Source organism: Cetorhinus maximus, chromosome 12 (assembly GCF_964194155.1).
Source record: "Cetorhinus maximus chromosome 12, sCetMax3.hap1.1, whole genome shotgun sequence".
Taxonomy (NCBI): Eukaryota; Metazoa; Chordata; class Chondrichthyes; order Lamniformes; family Cetorhinidae; genus Cetorhinus; species Cetorhinus maximus.
The window spans coordinates 98,783,397-98,801,051 of record NC_135890.1 but is presented as its reverse complement, the minus strand read 5'-3'; the positions used below and the strand labels follow the sequence as shown (position 1 = coordinate 98,801,051).

Below are 17,655 nucleotides of genomic sequence, written 5' to 3'. Positions count from 1 at the left end.
GAAAAACTCAGCAGGTCTGGCAGCATCTGAGTAAACTATATTGTTAGGAGTTTTTTTTATTAATTCATAATTGGAACTAAGTGCAAAAGTACTTTTACTCAAAATAATTAGAAATCCATTAACATCAATTGAAAACAATCAGCTGTAGCTTTATCGTTGATTAAAATTACAATACCATAAGATCTAATAATTGTTCATTTAACTTGACTTAAAGTAATGCACATCACTTTATAATAACCTCTTTGATCCTTTTAAAGTCTGATGATATACCACAGATGTGGCCTTCAGTCCAATGCTACTAGGTCCATTGGACAGTACAGCAGCCAAATATACCAATACATATGTGACGCAAGATTAATGTCGGTTTTTTTTGTATAAACAAAAATTTAACGCTGAATATTAGATGAGAAAGTCTTATTTAAAAAGGCTTTGCGTGCATGTATGTCCAATACCCTCATTATGGTAAAAAGCAACATGCTTAATAGGCACCCTGTTTATCCCAATTTTCACTGGATCATGATAATCCATGGGTTACTCAACAGGGTCCCACACTGGACAAAATGCACACACCACAGGTAGCTCTGCTGTGTCCACAATATAGCCAGTCATTAACATATGCCATTGCATTCAGTGCATACACTGTTTACACCTCACAGAATTTGAAATCACCTCACTGAAAAGTTGCCTTACAGATTCACATCTCTGGTCACAATGTTGTTATTTTTTACTGACATCCACTTCTTTTATCTTTTATCTTCTGCCCAAGATCATCCATCTGTGCTTCTGATCCCTTGTCTGGCAGCAGCACTTCCACCGAGTAGCTAACTTTCTTGGAATGAATGATGCTGTAGGTGTTGTCAAATCTTAGAACATCTGGGGAAAATAAAATCAAAACGACAATTGCATAAACATTTCAAAACTAGATCTACAGTCTATAGCCTATGAACTGAGCCAGATAAATTACTTGTTACGACCAGTTTTGAGCAAGTTTTCCGGATACACAACGAAGGATTCTTTCACATTTGCAAAGTCCACACAGGACTTGCATATCCATAGCAATGCTGTGTCCATGTGCTTATTTGACATTGCTAGCCTATTCACCAATGTTCAAATTAAGGAAGCCATAGATATTTGCGCTGCAGCATTATATTATGGCGATCTAGACCCACCACCATTGCATAAATCAGTATTCACTGAACTTATAAACTCGGCAACTCGTGCAGGTGAGTTCAGTTTTAATGACGCCACGTATGCCCAAAGAGATGGTGTTGCCATGGGATCCCCTCTAGGCCCAACTCTTGCAAACATCTTTGTTGGGTTCCAAGAGAAATGTGTCTTCGACGGAATGACACCTAACCTCCTACCCCTCGCATATTTCCAAGATGTGGATGGTACGTTTGCTATATTTAAATCCGCAGCTACATGTAATAATTTCCTTACATATCTTAATGGGCTCCATCCTGCGCTCAAATTCACATTTGAAATGGAGCTGTCAAATTAACTCCTTTTCCTTGACGTACCAGTTGAGAAATCAGCCAGGGGGTTCTCTACTGCGGTCTACCACAAGCCTACCTTCACTGGTCAATATACGCATTGGGATTCTTACAGTTCCACATGCTACAAGATTGGTCTTATCGGCAACATCGTAAATAGGGCTCAAGCCATTTGCTCACAATGCAAGCTTGATGCTGAAATAGGGTGCATCAAAGACATTCTACGGTATAATGGCTACCCTGATCAAATAATTTCATGCTGAATATCACGCAAACTCATGAACAGGCACAAGGCCATCACCCTCAGGCCTGAAAAGTGCCCAATCTACCTTAGATTACCCTGGAAGGGCAAGGTATCTCAAAAATTTGAGCAACAGGTGAAGCTAGCTGTTTCACACTGCTACTATGCAATAGCAACACGAGTGGTGTTTGCCACTAACAGGAGGCTGCCGTCAAGCCAAAAAGACATTCTGCCTATCATACAAATGAGTCATGTGGTATATGAATTTCAGTGCCAGTGTGATGCTAGGTATGTAGGCCATACATCCCAAAGATCTGTGGATCATATCAAACAGCATGTCCCAACCATTGTTCGCAATGGGCAAGGTACAAACCATACACAACCAACCCGTACTTGCAAAACTCAGAACACAGTGTCCAACATTAGATGTGATTCCGCGATTGGACAGTATTTGCTAAGTAATCCTCAATGTGCTAAGAATTACACTGACAACCAATTAAGATTTTCAGTCGGGTTCGCAGCGTGGTGCAATTGCGTGTACTGGAAGCTACATATATTAATACACAGGATCCTGTTTTTTGCAGACAGAAAGAACATGTACACACATTGCACCTGTTTCAGCTAAATGAAATAAGTGACAGCCATTCACTGAGTCATTCCTCAGGGCAATGCCTTGACCAATCAGGGTCAAGTTGCCTGCTTTAAATTTCAAACAATGTTTGGCAGTTGACTGTCAGTCACCATCAACTGGTGCATTCTCCATGGCAATGCCTCTACCAATCAGAGTCCATTTGCTAACCAATCAGCACTCTCTTCTCATACAGTATAAATTTGTTGTTCTCCCTGATATTGGCATTTTCTTGTGAATTATTCTGATGAGTACAAGATGGAAAAGCTTTGACAAAAAATGTCTCTTTTTTCAGCAATACTCAAGATAAATTAGTGATGTCTCTGCACAGTGGAACCTATTGCTTAGTACCACAAATAAAACAGTTAAAAAAAAGATCAATAGGAAGTGGTATAGTTTATGATGATAAATTGTGGTCTAAAAATTGTGAGCAGCACATTTACATTGGTAGATAATGTTACAGTCGTATAATTTGTGTCAATAGCTGTGTTTGGAGAAGGCGGAAGTTGGAGGAGCATTCATGTCGGGCTCAGCTAATTCTCTTTGCTAAGTCACTGCTGATTTCCTTCAATAAGTGTAATTGCCATGTTAATAAGGAGGAGTTCCTATTGGCATGTTTGCCCAATGGTTGTGGGCCAGAACTCCATACCAAAGCCTGCGATCAATACATACTCAATACAGCACTGAAAATCAGGGTGAAAAACTGGCTGTATCTTGGATATCCTTTGGGAGATTTTCAGGCTTCCACTTCAGAGTCTGAGTTCATGCTTGCAGGTGAGATGGGGATAAAGAGAGAAAATTGGGAAGAAAAATGTTTATTTTTAATGGACAGCACCATGCAGGTTCTCAGGGTAACAGAATGATGCAATACAGATTGGTAACTACCCATTCTGCATTTCTCCCTAGAAAGTCAGTTTTAGGTGAAGAGTGCGGACTTAATCTAATCCAACCTAGCTCTAGCGATCAGAGAAGAGCAGCTGTGAAGCACTGCACCTTTTGAAAATGTGGATCCCCTCCCTCATTGTTCATGGTGAACTCCAGCACATGGTTCCAGCACTAGTTCATTACTTATGTAATATATGGTAAAATAGAGAGATCAAAAGTGGCAAAGCAGACCTGAAAATTGGGAAGAATTGGGTGAGAGGTTCAGCTTAGAGACAGTGAAGCAAGCGCTGAAGTTATTTTTGATTGATTCATTGGAATTTTGAGCCAAGAACCAATCAGAAAAGTTCTTTTTGTTCTGGTGGTACATTTAAAGTGTGATTCAGAATGACAAGATCAGAAATGCACCAATGTAGCTACACAGGAGGAAGGCCATTCAGCCCATCCTAATTTATCGATCCAGAAGGATCCTAACATCCACTAATTCCAGCATATTTACCTTCGCTATCAAAAAATGGCAAAAAATCAAAAGAGCACAGTTGGAAACGTCTACATTGTGCAACCTTTTATGATTCGGTTTTGTTCAAAGGAGAATGTGCAAATATTGTCCCTATTCACACTAAAATACCACAGCCTGGACTGCCCAATGATGTGACGCAGCATGCTATGCTAAGATTACAGGTTTGCACCAGAATTTATTTTTTCACATGTGCGAAGAATGCACGTACTATTTCACTACAAAAAGTAAAAAGAGATCTTCCCAAAAGATGCATTTCAATCTTAGCTCAGCTTCTGAAGGGAGGAGATTCCACACAGCGAAAAGGTGAAATCAAAAGTCAGATTTGTGCAGCTTATCACCAGATTTCGAAAAATTGTCCATAGCTCATGGGGACTCAAGGAGGCAGGAGAGAATTTGTTTTATTAAAGTCGGCGGAATTGTGCAGTATCAGACTCTTCGCAAGCTGAAGCCCAGTTGTGACTGACAACTCCTGTAGCCGAATTTATAATCTGGACTGGGATGTCTTGGGGAGATGTACTTTCCTGTGCTACTCAAGAACACTTCTCAGAAGAATGACTGAGGAAGACTGAAAGGATCCAATGGCCATCATAGCCTTGGCTAACCCAGGCTCCTCGTCAAGGATAATAATAGAATGGTTTTGGGATGGAAGCCGGGAGGGACCTAGAAATGAGGAAAAATAAACAGCATCCAAGATTTAAAAAAAGCGACCATAAATACACAATGGGTTAAGTCATTTAACCATGTGTCTGAGCAGTCAATGAGCACTTGATATCCAATTGAAACTCCTGTTAAGATGCTAAAAGTAAAGGTTGGTGCAGTGTTAATGTTATATCCCTAGATGTCACTAGAATAAGCTTTATATATTTGAATTTTTGAACATTGGACTCAGGAGTTCAAGTGCGAAAATCTCAGCTAACAATGATGACTCAGCTTTTCCCTCCACAGAAGTTTCTGTTTTTATCCTCATTCTTGGGCAGCTTGTCATTAAATATAAAAGTTCAGTGTTGTTTCACTGAAAAAGGTAAGTGAATGAATGACAAAGAAACACAAATTTTTTCAAAAGCAGTAGTATTCTTCTAAGCTTGCATTCTACGTTCCTTTCTTTGTTTTATACATGTACGCAGGTGAATAGCATGCTGATATTGCTGCTTATTAATAATGTGGGTGCAGATGCATAGCAACTCGCCAAGGCTCCTTCGACAGCACCTTCCAAACCCACGACCTCTACCACCCAGAAGGACAAGGGCAGCAGGTGCATGGGAACGCCACCACCTGCAGGATCCACTCCAAGCTACACATCATCCTGCCTTGGAATTATATTGTCATTCCTTCATTGTCACTGAGTCAAAATCTTGGAACTCTCTTCCTAACAGCACCACATGGACTGCAGCGGTTCAAGAAGGCGGCTTACCACCACTTTCTTAAGGGCAATTAGGGATGGGCAATAAGTGTTGGCTGAGTCAGTGACGTCCACATCCCCTAAAAAAAATTAAATAAAGCCATAAAGAAAGGCCAGCAGAATTTTGGGTATTATAAATATGTGCATAGCATGAGGAAGTAAAGATGTCATAACAAATTTACACAAGGTATTATTTAGTTCACAGCTGCGGTACTGTGTGTTGCTTTGGGTGCCCTGTTATGGAAAGGACAACACACAGCTTAGATCCAGCTGGATAATGTCAGGAACTGGAAACAATATTTATCAGGAGACACTTGAGTTGCTGGAGTATTTCCACTGGTGAAGAGGAGGTCTTTTTTCTGATTGGCAGGAAATGACGAGCGGAGTCCCACTGGAGTCTGTGCTGGGGCCTCAACTTGTTACAATTTATATTAATAACTTAGATGAGGGGAGTGAAGGCATGGTAGCTAAATTTGTAGATGACACAAAGATAGGTAGGAAAGTATGTTGTGAAGAGGACATAAGGAGGTTGCAGACAGATATAGATAGGTTGAGTGACTGGGCAAAACTATGGCAGATGGAGTATAAAGAGGGAAAATGTGAAGTTGTTCACTTTTGGCAGGAAGAATAAAAAAGCAGAGTATTACTTAAATGGTGAGCAGCTGCATAATTTCCAGCTCCAGAGGGATCTAGGTGTTCTCGTGCATGAGTCACAAAAAGTTAGTATGCAGGTACAGCAATTAAGAAGGCTAATGGAATGCTATCCTTTATTATGGGAGGAATCTAACATAAAAGTAAGGATATTATGCTTCAGTTATACAGGGCATTGGTGAGACCACATCTCGAATACTGTGTGCAGTTTGGCTTCCTTATTTAAGGAAGAATGTAAATGCATTGGGGGTGGTTCAAAGGAGGTTTATTAGATTGATACCTGAAATGAGCGGGTTGTCTTACGAGGAAAGGTTAGACAGCCTCTTTTTAGTTCTGAAGAAGATTCATAAGGACTTGAAACGTTAACTCTGTTTTTTCTTTCTCTCCACAGATGCTGTTAGATCTGCTGCATTTTTCCAGCATTTTCTGTTTGGTTTCAGATTTCCAGCATCCGCAGTATTTTGCTTTTATCTTAGACAGACTGGGCTTGTTTCCACTGGAGTTTAGAAGAGTGAGATGTGACTTGATTGAAGTATATAAGATCCTGAATGGTATTGACAAGGTGGACATGGAAAGGATGTTTCTTCTTGTGGGTGAGTCCAGAACTAGGGGACAATGTTTTAAAATTAGGGGTCGCCCTTTTAGGACGAGGGGAAATTTTTTCTCTCAGAGGGTTGTGCGATTTTGGAACTCTCTGTCTCAGAAGGCGATGGAGGTGGGGTCATTGAATATTTTTAAGATGGAGGTATATAGATTGTTGTTAACCAAGGGAATCAAAGGTTATCAGGGGTAGATGGGAATGTGGAATTCAAAACAGAAACATATCAGCCATGATGTTAATAAATGGCAAAGCAGGCTCAAGGATAGGCTTGAATGACCTGCTTCTGCTCCTATTTTGTATGTTTGTATGTTCGTATGTAATAGGAGTCTTAGCAGTGCCTTTACCAAGTTATAGAATAGAATGATTACAGCGTAGAGGGAGGCTATTCAGCCTATTGCATCCATGCTGGCTTTCAGCAACAATCTCCTACTTTGGTCCTGCAATTTTTTTTTTTGAGCTTTGATTGGATTCTCTTTAACTGGGGAGTCAGTGTCAAAGGGTGATCAGTTTAAAATTTACAAAATACCAAAATAATTATCAATGTGGAAGGCAAAATTACAAGTGACGCTGAGGCACAAGAGAAACAAGATTTTTGATTCAGAAATTCCAGATAACCTGCTCCATTGCCAGAAGTGCAGTGGGGGCAGGTCTTCTACAGTCAGTCTGGCTCAGAATTTACTCTGTCCCAAATCCTGGATATGGGGTCATTTACAGACAGGTGTGGGTGCCCATGTCATTTACAGCACTCCCTGGATTCTCCATAATTGCAATTAACTAGCTCGTTACCTCCTAGAAGAGGTAGTGCCCTCTCTAGTTGGGAACTCGTCATATTCCCTTTTGAAGAACTGGAGTGAATCCTTATTCACCTCATGTCTCAGCATTGTATCCTGGAGAGCAATACCACTCTTATTCATTTCCTCGCGTCTAGCCTAATTACTTGGTCTTCAGATTACATATGCATGCCCTCTGGTGCTACCATCTTTCTTCATTTCGAATAACCTATTTAACTTGACCGCCCAATCCCGTCTTCATTTTAAAAATAGCAACTTGTAGTTTTTAACATATTAAAATGCCCCTCGGCACTTCACCAAAACATTAGAAATCAAAATGTGACACAGAGCCACATAAAGCAACATTAGTGCAGAATATGAAATGCTTGGTAGAAAACCTCAGTATTGTTTCTTTAAGCCTGCGGTTGTTCAAAGTAAATGATGCTAACTCAAGGGGCAGGATTTTCCCCTCGTAGGGCAGGCGCGGCGGGCGGACTGGCCGCGAAACGGTCGATCGGGGCCCAGCCGCGGCTTCACGCTGGCTGGCCAATTAACGCCAGCCAGCCTGAATCCCGCGTTGAAACGTTCAGTGCTGCTGGGGTGGGGGGCGGGAGGAGAGCAAGCGCATGCACAGGGGGTGCGCTCACTGAAAGCTCCCTGAGGGCGCAGAGCTGCCTCAGGGAGCTGAATAATTTCAAAATGAAAAATAAAGATTTCACAAATAATATAAACATGTCCCCACATGTGACTCAGTCAAAAAACGCAAAGGCCGCCTGGCCTATTCGCCCACCCGCCAACCGTAAGGCTGGAAGGGCAGCAAAAAAAATTCTACTTAATTGTCAGCTTAAGGGCCTTAATAGACCCGATTTGCATCCTGGTAATGGGAAGCAAAGTGAGGCCCGACCAGAAATCGTCCCCCACACCAGATTTACCATTAGGCCAGCGGGAAAACATGCCAGCCCAGAACACGTCTGGACAAGCGAGACGCACAGAAGTCGGGACTTATCTTTAGGGCCTTGCTCAGATCACAGACATCCGAGGAGAAGAAGATGCTGCAGCCCTACAGCTACCGGACCCTGGAGGAACACGTGCATTGCATGCTGGGTGGATTCTTGTGGACATGGCTCCGCTGCAAAGCAGCTCATGGAAGGTGGGAGGTCTCCGTTTATGTCTCAGGTCTGCTTCAGAACATCATGGTCCTGGCCATGGACTGCTATAGATGAGCGGCAAGGGGTGGAGAGGAAGGTCCAGCTGTGAGTGGGAGGGGAAGGTGTACTGGGGGGTGGGGGACAGGGGTAGACTATAAGACCATAAGACATAGGAGCAGAAATTAGGCCATTCGGCCCATCGAGTCTGCTCCGCCATTCAATCATGGCTGATAAGTTTCTCAACCCCATTCGCCCGCCTTCTCCCCAAAACCTTTGATCCCCTTACCAATCAAGAACCTATCTATCTCGGGCTAGGGTGAGAGAGGAAGATCTAAGTGTGAATCGGAGAGGAGGCAGTACGGGCGGAGGAGAGTGTAATGAGGGAGAGTATGGTGGGGAGGTGTAAGGGGGGTGAGGAAGGCGCAAGGGAGGGAGTTCAGGTGGGGGGGGGAAGGAGTTTGGAAGGGGGAAGATTTGGAGGGGGGGAAGAAGTTTGGAGGGGAGAGGGTGTTTGGTGGGAGGAAGGTGTCTGGGAGGGAGGAGGGAATAAGGATGGAGGAGAGAATAAAGGGTGTTGGGGGAGTAAGGGCTGGGGGATGTCCAGGTGAACGTGCAAGGGAGGGGTCTTGTGGATTCAATGACTGCCTCCTGGTGAGAGAACTGAGGGTGGGTGTGGTAGGTGGGAATGGTGAGTATGAGAGGAATCAGAGGGAACCGGTAGAGTGGGAAGGTGAGGGTGTGTCAGTAATGGTAGAAGGGACGGCGAGAGTGATTGGTGGGGACTCGGAGGTGACATGGACCTTGCAGGCGGGAAGGAGGAAGTCGGGGAGATCAATGTGGAAGAGGGTGGGATTCTCAGGAAGGTAGGGTACGTGCACATTCATCTGGACATCCTGGACTGACAGTGGGGAGATGGAAGGTGATGCCAGGGGTGTCAACAGTGATAGAGGAAAGGACATGGGTGACTGGGGGAGGGAAAAGGACAAGGGGAGCTGATCAAAAACTTGACTCCGACCATCGTTGTTGAAATTGAAAGTGAGCGGAGCCTCATGTTGTACGGGCATAGGTGCTTCATGGGAGAGCACTCAGTGGGTGGGCGGAGATGCAGGTCAGCTCAGATGGCCAACTGAAAGAAAACCCCAGCAAGCAGCACTGAGAATGCTTGGACAATGAAATGACTGTGATGGATGAAGGCTGCGCATATGTGGGAGGGCGCTTGCATGAGGCTCCGAAAGGCTCTGCCACACACACACACTTCTCCCTCCAGAATCACTCATGGCCCATCTGTGTGCAGCTGAACTGATAGTAGAGGGAGATGCAGTGGGAGGACTGGCAAAGCCAGTCAATGAAGCTGAAAGACACCATTACACGTTATTCCGTGAAAATGAATATATTTCCAGATTATTAAGTGTCAAAATGCGCTCACCCGTGCAACGACGTGATTAGAATTTCTTACCTTTTCTAGGCCTACCACTTCTTCTAGGTGCTGCCCTGACATCTGCGCAGGGATAGAGTCAGCCTGCGCAATAATTGGCCCTGTTGCCTCTGATGAATGCAGCATGGGTCCTCTTGAGAATGGAGGCCCTGAGGGCCCCGGCTTGTTTTGGCTGTCCTCCTGTGGGCCAGCTGCTCCCTCTCTGTGCTGGCAGAGGAAGTGGTTGAGGGGGTCACAGGCAAAGGGGACTCGGAGGGAGCGGACAGCCTCTGAGGTTCCTGAGCGGTGACCCGGGGTTTGTAGCTGCCACTTCTCCTCCGTTCTGGTGCCCAAGGGCCCAGGCCTGACTCCTTGAGGGGGAGGAGCACCTAGAGGGATGTTGAGGTGCCCTGTTTCCTATTAATGTTGCCACTGCAGGAATTCACGCATGGCTATTGCCATGGAGTGGAGGTTCTGCTGGACCAGGGTTTCCATGGCGTCCACCATCCTTCCCATGGAGACCTCCATACGTGCACATGTGGGCACCGCTTCATCAGAGAGCAGGCGGAGCCACCTCTCTGACTTGAGTGCCACTCTGTTGAGGGCTTCCAACAGCTCTGTGTGATGTTCACCGCCTTCTGCTGACTCTCCACAATAAGTTGGAAGGCTGAATCCAGAGGCTTGTCATCTGACTCGGACCTCACAGATGCCTCATCTCCAGCAGTCCTCCGCGTGCTGGGGAGCTCGGCTGAACCTGCCTCCTCCTGCTGCGGACATGTGTCAGTGCGGTGACCACCAAACTGTGAACCCAAGCCTGCTCCGGATGTAGGTCCCATCGAGGTGTGTGTCTCTGCGCTGGTGCAGGGTATGGGTAAGTGCTGTGATGAGTCTTCCAGGCTGCTTATTTCCAGCTCTTCAATGAAGGAGCTGTCCTCTTCGCTGGAGGTGAGAACCTGGATGGAGCTGGGGGAACTGGCTGGCTGAGGGTGTCGGTCCCTTGGCAGAGCTCCCTGTGAACCAAAGTAGAGATAATTAGTGCTTGGCAGCAGAGTCAAAAGCAGGAGAGAGAGCACTCACAGTTGCGTTTAGGGAGGAATGATGTGGTGCAGGATCCTCACGAGGGTGTTCACCGCCGGCCTCACTGTCAGCGCAGGCACGGTCCGTGTCCTCACCAGTCAGCGTGATGGCACACTCCTCAAAGTGAGTGAGGGGCCTAAGCTGGGCCATTCCACTCCTGGTCTGGGACCTCTCCCTGCTGATGTGAGCCAACTTCTCCTGCCTGAAAACAGATGGAGAGAGTGTGAGCAGGACACATGGCACTGAGTGGAATGTTTGTGTGGTGAGCGGACAGGATGAGGACACGAGCTCCAGAGGATATGAGCCTGATGGAGATGTGAGGGTGTGTGTGAGAGTTAGTGGTGTTGTCCCTTGAGGTGTGAGATCCCTGTGGATGTGTGATGGGTTTATGAGTGTGTGTGTTGAGAGTGATGAGGTGGTTGACTTACCCTGGCGGAACAGATGAGACCATTCATCCTCTTCCTGCACTGGATGGCTGACCTCCTCTGTGCTCCGGTGGCACTGACCGCTGCTGCTGCCGCCTCCCAGGCCGGATTGGTGACTCTGGTGGACCTCCTGCAGCCAGGGCGGGGGTAGAGGCCATCGCGTTGGCCTTCCACTGCATCCAGCAGGCACCGCAGAGAGGCGTCACTAAATTCGGAGGCTGCCGTCTTCTTTGCTTTCAGGGCCATCTCTTGCCTGGAGCAGTCCTGGTCACTAGACATGAAGTAGGCATGCGCTCTGGTGTGCTTTAAATATGGCGCCCGGAGTGAGGAACTACTGAGGTCATGGTATGGCGGGCAAATCTGAGCCTGCCCACCAGTGTTCCGGATTGTTTCCTGTGAATGCATTATTAATGAGGTGGGATGTGCCGGAAATGAGACAATACTGTGCGAAAACCTGCCAATGTGGGCAAAACGACTTTTTTCCTGCCCTCTACCGCACTTAGTGCAAATCTGGGATGATTCTGCCCAAAGTGTGGGTGTGTCAGTATCCTGCATAGCCTAAATACGATTATCTGAATTTTGTATAGTGGTGTTAGAAATGCAACACAGGGTCCTGTTTGCTATCAACTCACACAGCTTGTACAATACAAACAGGTGATCAAACATTATCCCCACTCCTGCCATCCTTTTTATTTTATCTTTTGAACATTCTTAATGCTTGCTACCATCAGCTTTCTCTATTTGCTTTCCTGAGAATGGAATCTTTTACACATATTGAATTGCTATTTTAGATTACCTTCCCTACAGGCCCTGTTATATTCTCTAACTGCAGTTCTGATTACTTAAATGAAACATGAGCAATGGACACCACCTTTGTGGCCTCTGTACTCATATTCCACAGAACATGCTTGGATGTTTGTTAGACGATAAGAAGAAAAACATAGCGTGCATGTGCTTTTTGACTGTTGTGAGTGCTTTATTTCCTTGGTTACCGCATGGTGGTAGACCTTTGTTAAGAAATATGCACATGTGAAATACTTTATTGTGCAAGATGCTTTAACTAAAGTTAGTGCATGTGGTTGAATTAACCGAGGTTGCTGTGGTCACTACTATGGCTAGCCAGCAATTTCTGTTGGACAACATTGTTCTGATTTGACCACAGAGTTTCCTGTCCCACTCTATTTTGTCCAGAGAGGCTAATAATGAGAGCCAGGGATTAACCTTGAATCAACTCCATGCTCCAGCTGTACCCTAAGTGCCTCTTGTTGAACAATATTCCCCTCCTTTATTGAATTGCATTTTCTTTTATAATAATAAATTTCCTTTGTGACACAATCTATCTTATCAGAATCCCATGTAGCCTTTCAACTGCACTTTGAAACATTGCTTGTAATTCCAGTGTTTTATTTTCAATACCGTTGCTTGTATTAGCATTAAACATTCCAAAGAATTCTGTGCCTATCCTTGGTGGTTCACTCCACTTCAGATACCTTAATCACCATAATTAAATTATTACTACCATATCAACCGCCCTGCTATTGCAAATCCAAATGGAAACACACACATTCTGAGTTCTAGTATTCCCTATCTGAAGCAGTGTAAATATTTCCCAAAGACGCCTTCTATTTCCTGAACTAGTCTATTATTCCCCATCTTGTTCAGCTTAATCACGTCCTTCCTGCAAAATTTAGTCTGCCCCAAAAAATGTTCTCCAGTTTTCTACCAATCACAACATTTTCTTTACTCCACCCCTTTACTGATTACAATGATTGTTCTGTTGTTTTTTCTATGAACCCCCAATAACTGTTAGCAGTCCAGAGACCACCAACCTAGGGATTTGTGCTTGAGTGTATTGACTATTCTCTGGTAACATCCCTTTGAGAGGACAGCTTTCCTATCCATTAAATCATTGGTATTAATGCGAAGCAAATACAGTTGTCTTATTTTCTCTCCCTTCATACACCTGTCCATCCATATTTATGAGGTGCTTTGATTCTGATCTGAGCCAAAGTCAATCTGTGAGTTGGTCTGTGAACCAGGCCCAAGGAATGGGGTATGACTGCCCCTGGGTGATGGTCATTGTGTGAGGAAAATCTCTCCTTTACACCAATGGCACTTGCTAGTCCAACAACTTTGACTGGACTAACAAATCTACTCTGGGAAGTAAATAGAGAAAAAAAAAGATGTAAATGACTGAAAAAATAATTACATTTTTGAGTATAGCTGAGAGAGAAATGCACAGATAGATCAAATGCCTGAATCTTAAGTGAACACTGCAAATCACAGTGCAAGTCAGAGTAATGTGAAGAGTGATGGTAACTGTTAAAAAGAGGTTTCAGGAGGGAAAGAACAAAGTTACTTGCATTTTAAGAAAGTTATATATAAACATTAGTAAATAGTATCATAGAAATTTAATAGGACCAATTTTAACCCTGCTTGCCAGGGGCAAAACTTGTCTTGTTGTCAACAAGGGATCCTTTGGTGCCAGCTAGCTGCTTCTTAATGTGTTCAATTCCATTCTTGCCTCCGCGCGGCTACCACTCTCACCCATTTCAGATGGGCAGCTGACTGGTTGAATGCAGATGAAGCCCAGGATTTAAAATTGCCCAGGGGTCATGCTGCCAAGATCAAGGGAGATTGACCTTCACTCCTGTTACTACTGTTAATTACCCTGTTACTACTGCCAGTTAAAAATTGGAGCTAAATACCTGCAGGCCAGTATTTTTCAGTATCAGCAAGCTATGTAATATTTTACTTCAGTTTGGTTACAAGATATGCTGCTTCAGTATTTTTTCTATATTACAGCAATAGATACTGTCCAACTGCAGTGGAACATGAGTGTAAATAATAATTCACTGTTGGCCCAGAGTAACCACAAGCAATTCCATAGCTGATCTACTCCTGTTATAATTAGTTAGGGATCATTGAGGGAAGTCAAATGGGTACAAAAACTAACTGACAAGTGACTGCACATAATCACAAGCCAGCAAATATGCCTGGCGATTACTGATTTATACATCTTAACCATAGTGACCATATTGGTTGAATTAATAGCGCCAGAAACGACACCTGATATTATGGAATTATGAATTTAACAGAGGCAGCTTAGTAATTAAGCTTAACATACAGACTCCAGGTTCCTGGCAGGTAAGTGTTCCATCCTCAGGTACCAGGTGACTATTGTATCGTTGGTTGGGAAACACTTCCACCATTTCACCAGCCTTTTGCCGTTCGCCAATCTTTGTCTTCAGGTACACACCAAACCCAATGTCTGCACTCTCAGTCATAAACTGCCACCTAGAAGTAGAGATCAGAATTCAGAAATGTAGAAACTGTGAAACTCCTCATATTTAAAATCATCATTCTCATGTTTAAATCCCTTCACTGCCTCACACCTCCCTAACTTCGTAACCTTCTTCAGCCCTACAATCTTTCAATGTGCCCGCCGAACGAAAGATCGGAATGATGCACACTGACGTCGGGACACACACCTGACGTCACCGTGCTTTATTTTACACACTGGCGTGCGGGGCCCACCCCCACACACCGACGTGAAAATTCTCCCCTTGGTCAAAGAGATAGGCCTTAAGGGCTGTCTTAAAGGAGGAAGGTGAGGAAGAGAGGCAGAGAGATGTCAGGAGGGAATTCCAGAGCTTGGGACCTAGGCAACTGAAAGCATGGCCACTAATGGTGGAGCGATTATAATTGGGAATGCACAAGAGGCCAGAATTAGACAAGTGCAGAAATCTCAGAGGGTTGTGGAGCTGGAGGAAATTACAGAGATAGGGTGGGGTAAGGCCATGGAGGGATTTGAAAGCAAGATTGAGAAACTTAAAGCCAAGGTGTTGCTTGACTTGGAGCCAATGTAGGTCAGTGAGCACAGGGCTGATAGGGGAATGAGACTTGCTTTAACGTTGTTCAAATACTCCTTCTGCATTTACACATTGGAGCTGACCCATTTTCTTTCATGAAGCATCAGGCCAGTCAACCATTATAATTGGCTGGAGTCGAGATCCTGATGTTAGGCGAATTTCAGGGTCCCTTCTTGCATTATGTCCATCCTGACGCCTGACCTGATTTTTATATGAACTTGTCAATTAGTGGCCAGGAAGTGCACTCAACATCCAATTAATGACAGTGGGTGGGTTCCCAGGACTGGAGGTCCAATAGGAGGTCCTCTGGCTCTGAGAGATTGACAGCAGCGCCATCAGAGGTAGGAGCTGACAATGCATGAAAGAGAGAGAGAGAGAGAGAACACACCTCTAGATGGAAGCACCCACTGAAGACACTTTTAGAAGGTGAGATTAAAACTGGCTACAACTGCCAGGCCATTACTGTGTACTGTGGAGGGGACAGCCCTCCTCAGGGCAGCCTGTAACCGCAGCTGTGGCCATCCTGCGTTTGCAGCTTTGGGAGGGAGTCAGAAAATGTAGGAGGAGTGCTGGCTGTCCATTCTGCCATTGGGAAGCCACCTCCATCCCTGGGCTGTGTTTTGGCCTTGGCAAGAGGGCCCGCATGGCTCCTGTAAAATTCATTGGCAGATAGGTCTTAATAGGCCCTTAATAATACCTAATTGGCTACCAGCCATTTGCGGGCAAGTAGCTGTTTCCTTCCCTAAACTGGCATGTTCCAAAATGGCCTGAGGCAGGAACATGCCATCAAACTGGCACGCCAGCTGGTGATGGGAGATTGTGGGCCATTCCACTTCTGTTCCCGCTTCCATCGCCATTAAAAAATTTAGCCCAATGTCTCTTTTGATTCAACTTGAACAAAAGCATGCTTTTCAAAAGATCAAGGGCTGGATTTTGCCGCCCACTCACCGACGGCAAAATGACCCTGGATGACGTCAGGGGGAACCCCCGACGTCATCCCGCCCCATTTAAATTTTCAGGAAGGCGGGGGCACAGCCAAATCAGCTGTCCACCCGCTGACCTGTCAATGGCCAATTGAGGCCATTGACAGGATAATTAAAACAATTAAAGGCCCTGCCTGTCCAACCTTAAGGTTAGTGGGCAGGCCAGGAGCCCTGGTGGGCTTCTGAAAAAACATGAAACCTCATCCACCGGCGGGATGAGGTTTCATGTAGAGTTTTAAAAAGTTTATTAAAGTTTCAGTGAAATTTATTAACATATCCCATCTCACGTGACATTGTCACATGAGGGGGACATGTTAAGGATTTTATTATTTTTCTATTTTTAAAGTTTATACAGCTGTCAGCAATCTCCCTGAGGCAGCACTTAGCCTCAGGGAGATGTGCGCTCTTTCGTGCGCATGCGTGAAAGAGCGCACTCTCACATTTGGGGAATCCCCCCCCCGCCCGCACAGGGAGTGCATAGTGCATACTGGGAAGGTGGACGTCACTTAAAATGGCGGCCGGGCCCGCTTCTCTGGCGGGGATCGGCTCCCCGCCCGTCGGAGATTGGGTCGGGCCCGCCCACCCGGCAGGCAGAAAATTTTGCCCCGAGTTTTCCATCATTAATAATTTTATTATTGCCTGAATAATGGAAAACTGCAAAACATTTTAATTCCTTACCCTACACTGCAGCAAGGAATAAGACATGTTTTAACTATATAAAACAAACTATTTCTAAAATATATATTTGGATACGAATCAGAACTAAATGTAGTAAATAAGAAATTAGTACAATTGCCTATTTGACTTCTATTTTCCCTCTTCCCACTATTAGCCTTCCTCATCAACTTAAGAGAGTCAAAGAGTCTTAACCATGAATCTTAAACAACTGACAGTGACTCCTTCAGCAAGGGTGCCAGACAGTTTATACTCCTTATTGACTGCTCCACCCCAATAGCTTTTTGTTATTTGCTCCTGGGAGGTGAGCATCACTGACAAGGCCAGCATTTGTTGCCCATTTCCATTGAGAAGGTGGTGGTCAGCTGCCTTCTTGAGAACCACTGCAGTCCATATGTTGTAGGTACATTCACAGTGTTGTTAGGGAGGGTATTCTGGTTTTGACCCAGCAAAATTGAAGGAACGGTGATACAGTTCCCAGTCAGGATGTTGTGTGGCTTGGAGGGGGACGCGCAGGTGGTAGTGTTCCCATGCGTCTGCTGCCCTTGTTCTTCTAGGTGGTAGAGGTCATGAGTTTGTAAGGTGCTTTCATAGGAGCTTTGGCGAGCTGCTGCAGTGCATCTTATATATAGTACACACTGCCGCCACTGTGCATTGGTGGTGGAGGGAGTGAGTATTTAACGAGGTGGATAAGGTGTCAATCAAGCTTTGTCCTGGATGGTGTCGAGCTTCTTGAGTGTTGTTGGAGCTGCATTCATCTAGACAAGTGGAGGGTATTCCAGCACACTACTGACAGACCTAATGGCTTGATGAGAACTTAACAAGTGGAGGCAGTAAGATTCAAGTGCTCAACCCTTGTGATCGAGAGCTCAATAC

General features: G+C 44.9%; 1 protein-coding gene across 1 annotated transcript in view; it reads right to left on the bottom strand.

The window, feature by feature from the left end:
- Positions 1-17,655, bottom strand: part of LOC144687754 (SEC14-like protein 2) — a 74,610-nt gene that overhangs the window by 4,326 nt on the left and 52,629 nt on the right. Inside the window, exons 11-12 of the mRNA XM_078554234.1 lie at positions 14,377-14,546; positions 37-873 (exon numbers count right to left, since the gene is read on the bottom strand). Coding sequence (XP_078410360.1) covers positions 725-873; positions 14,377-14,546 — 319 coding nt within the window. The 3' untranslated portion in view covers positions 37-724. The remainder of the gene's footprint in view (positions 1-36; positions 874-14,376; positions 14,547-17,655) is intronic.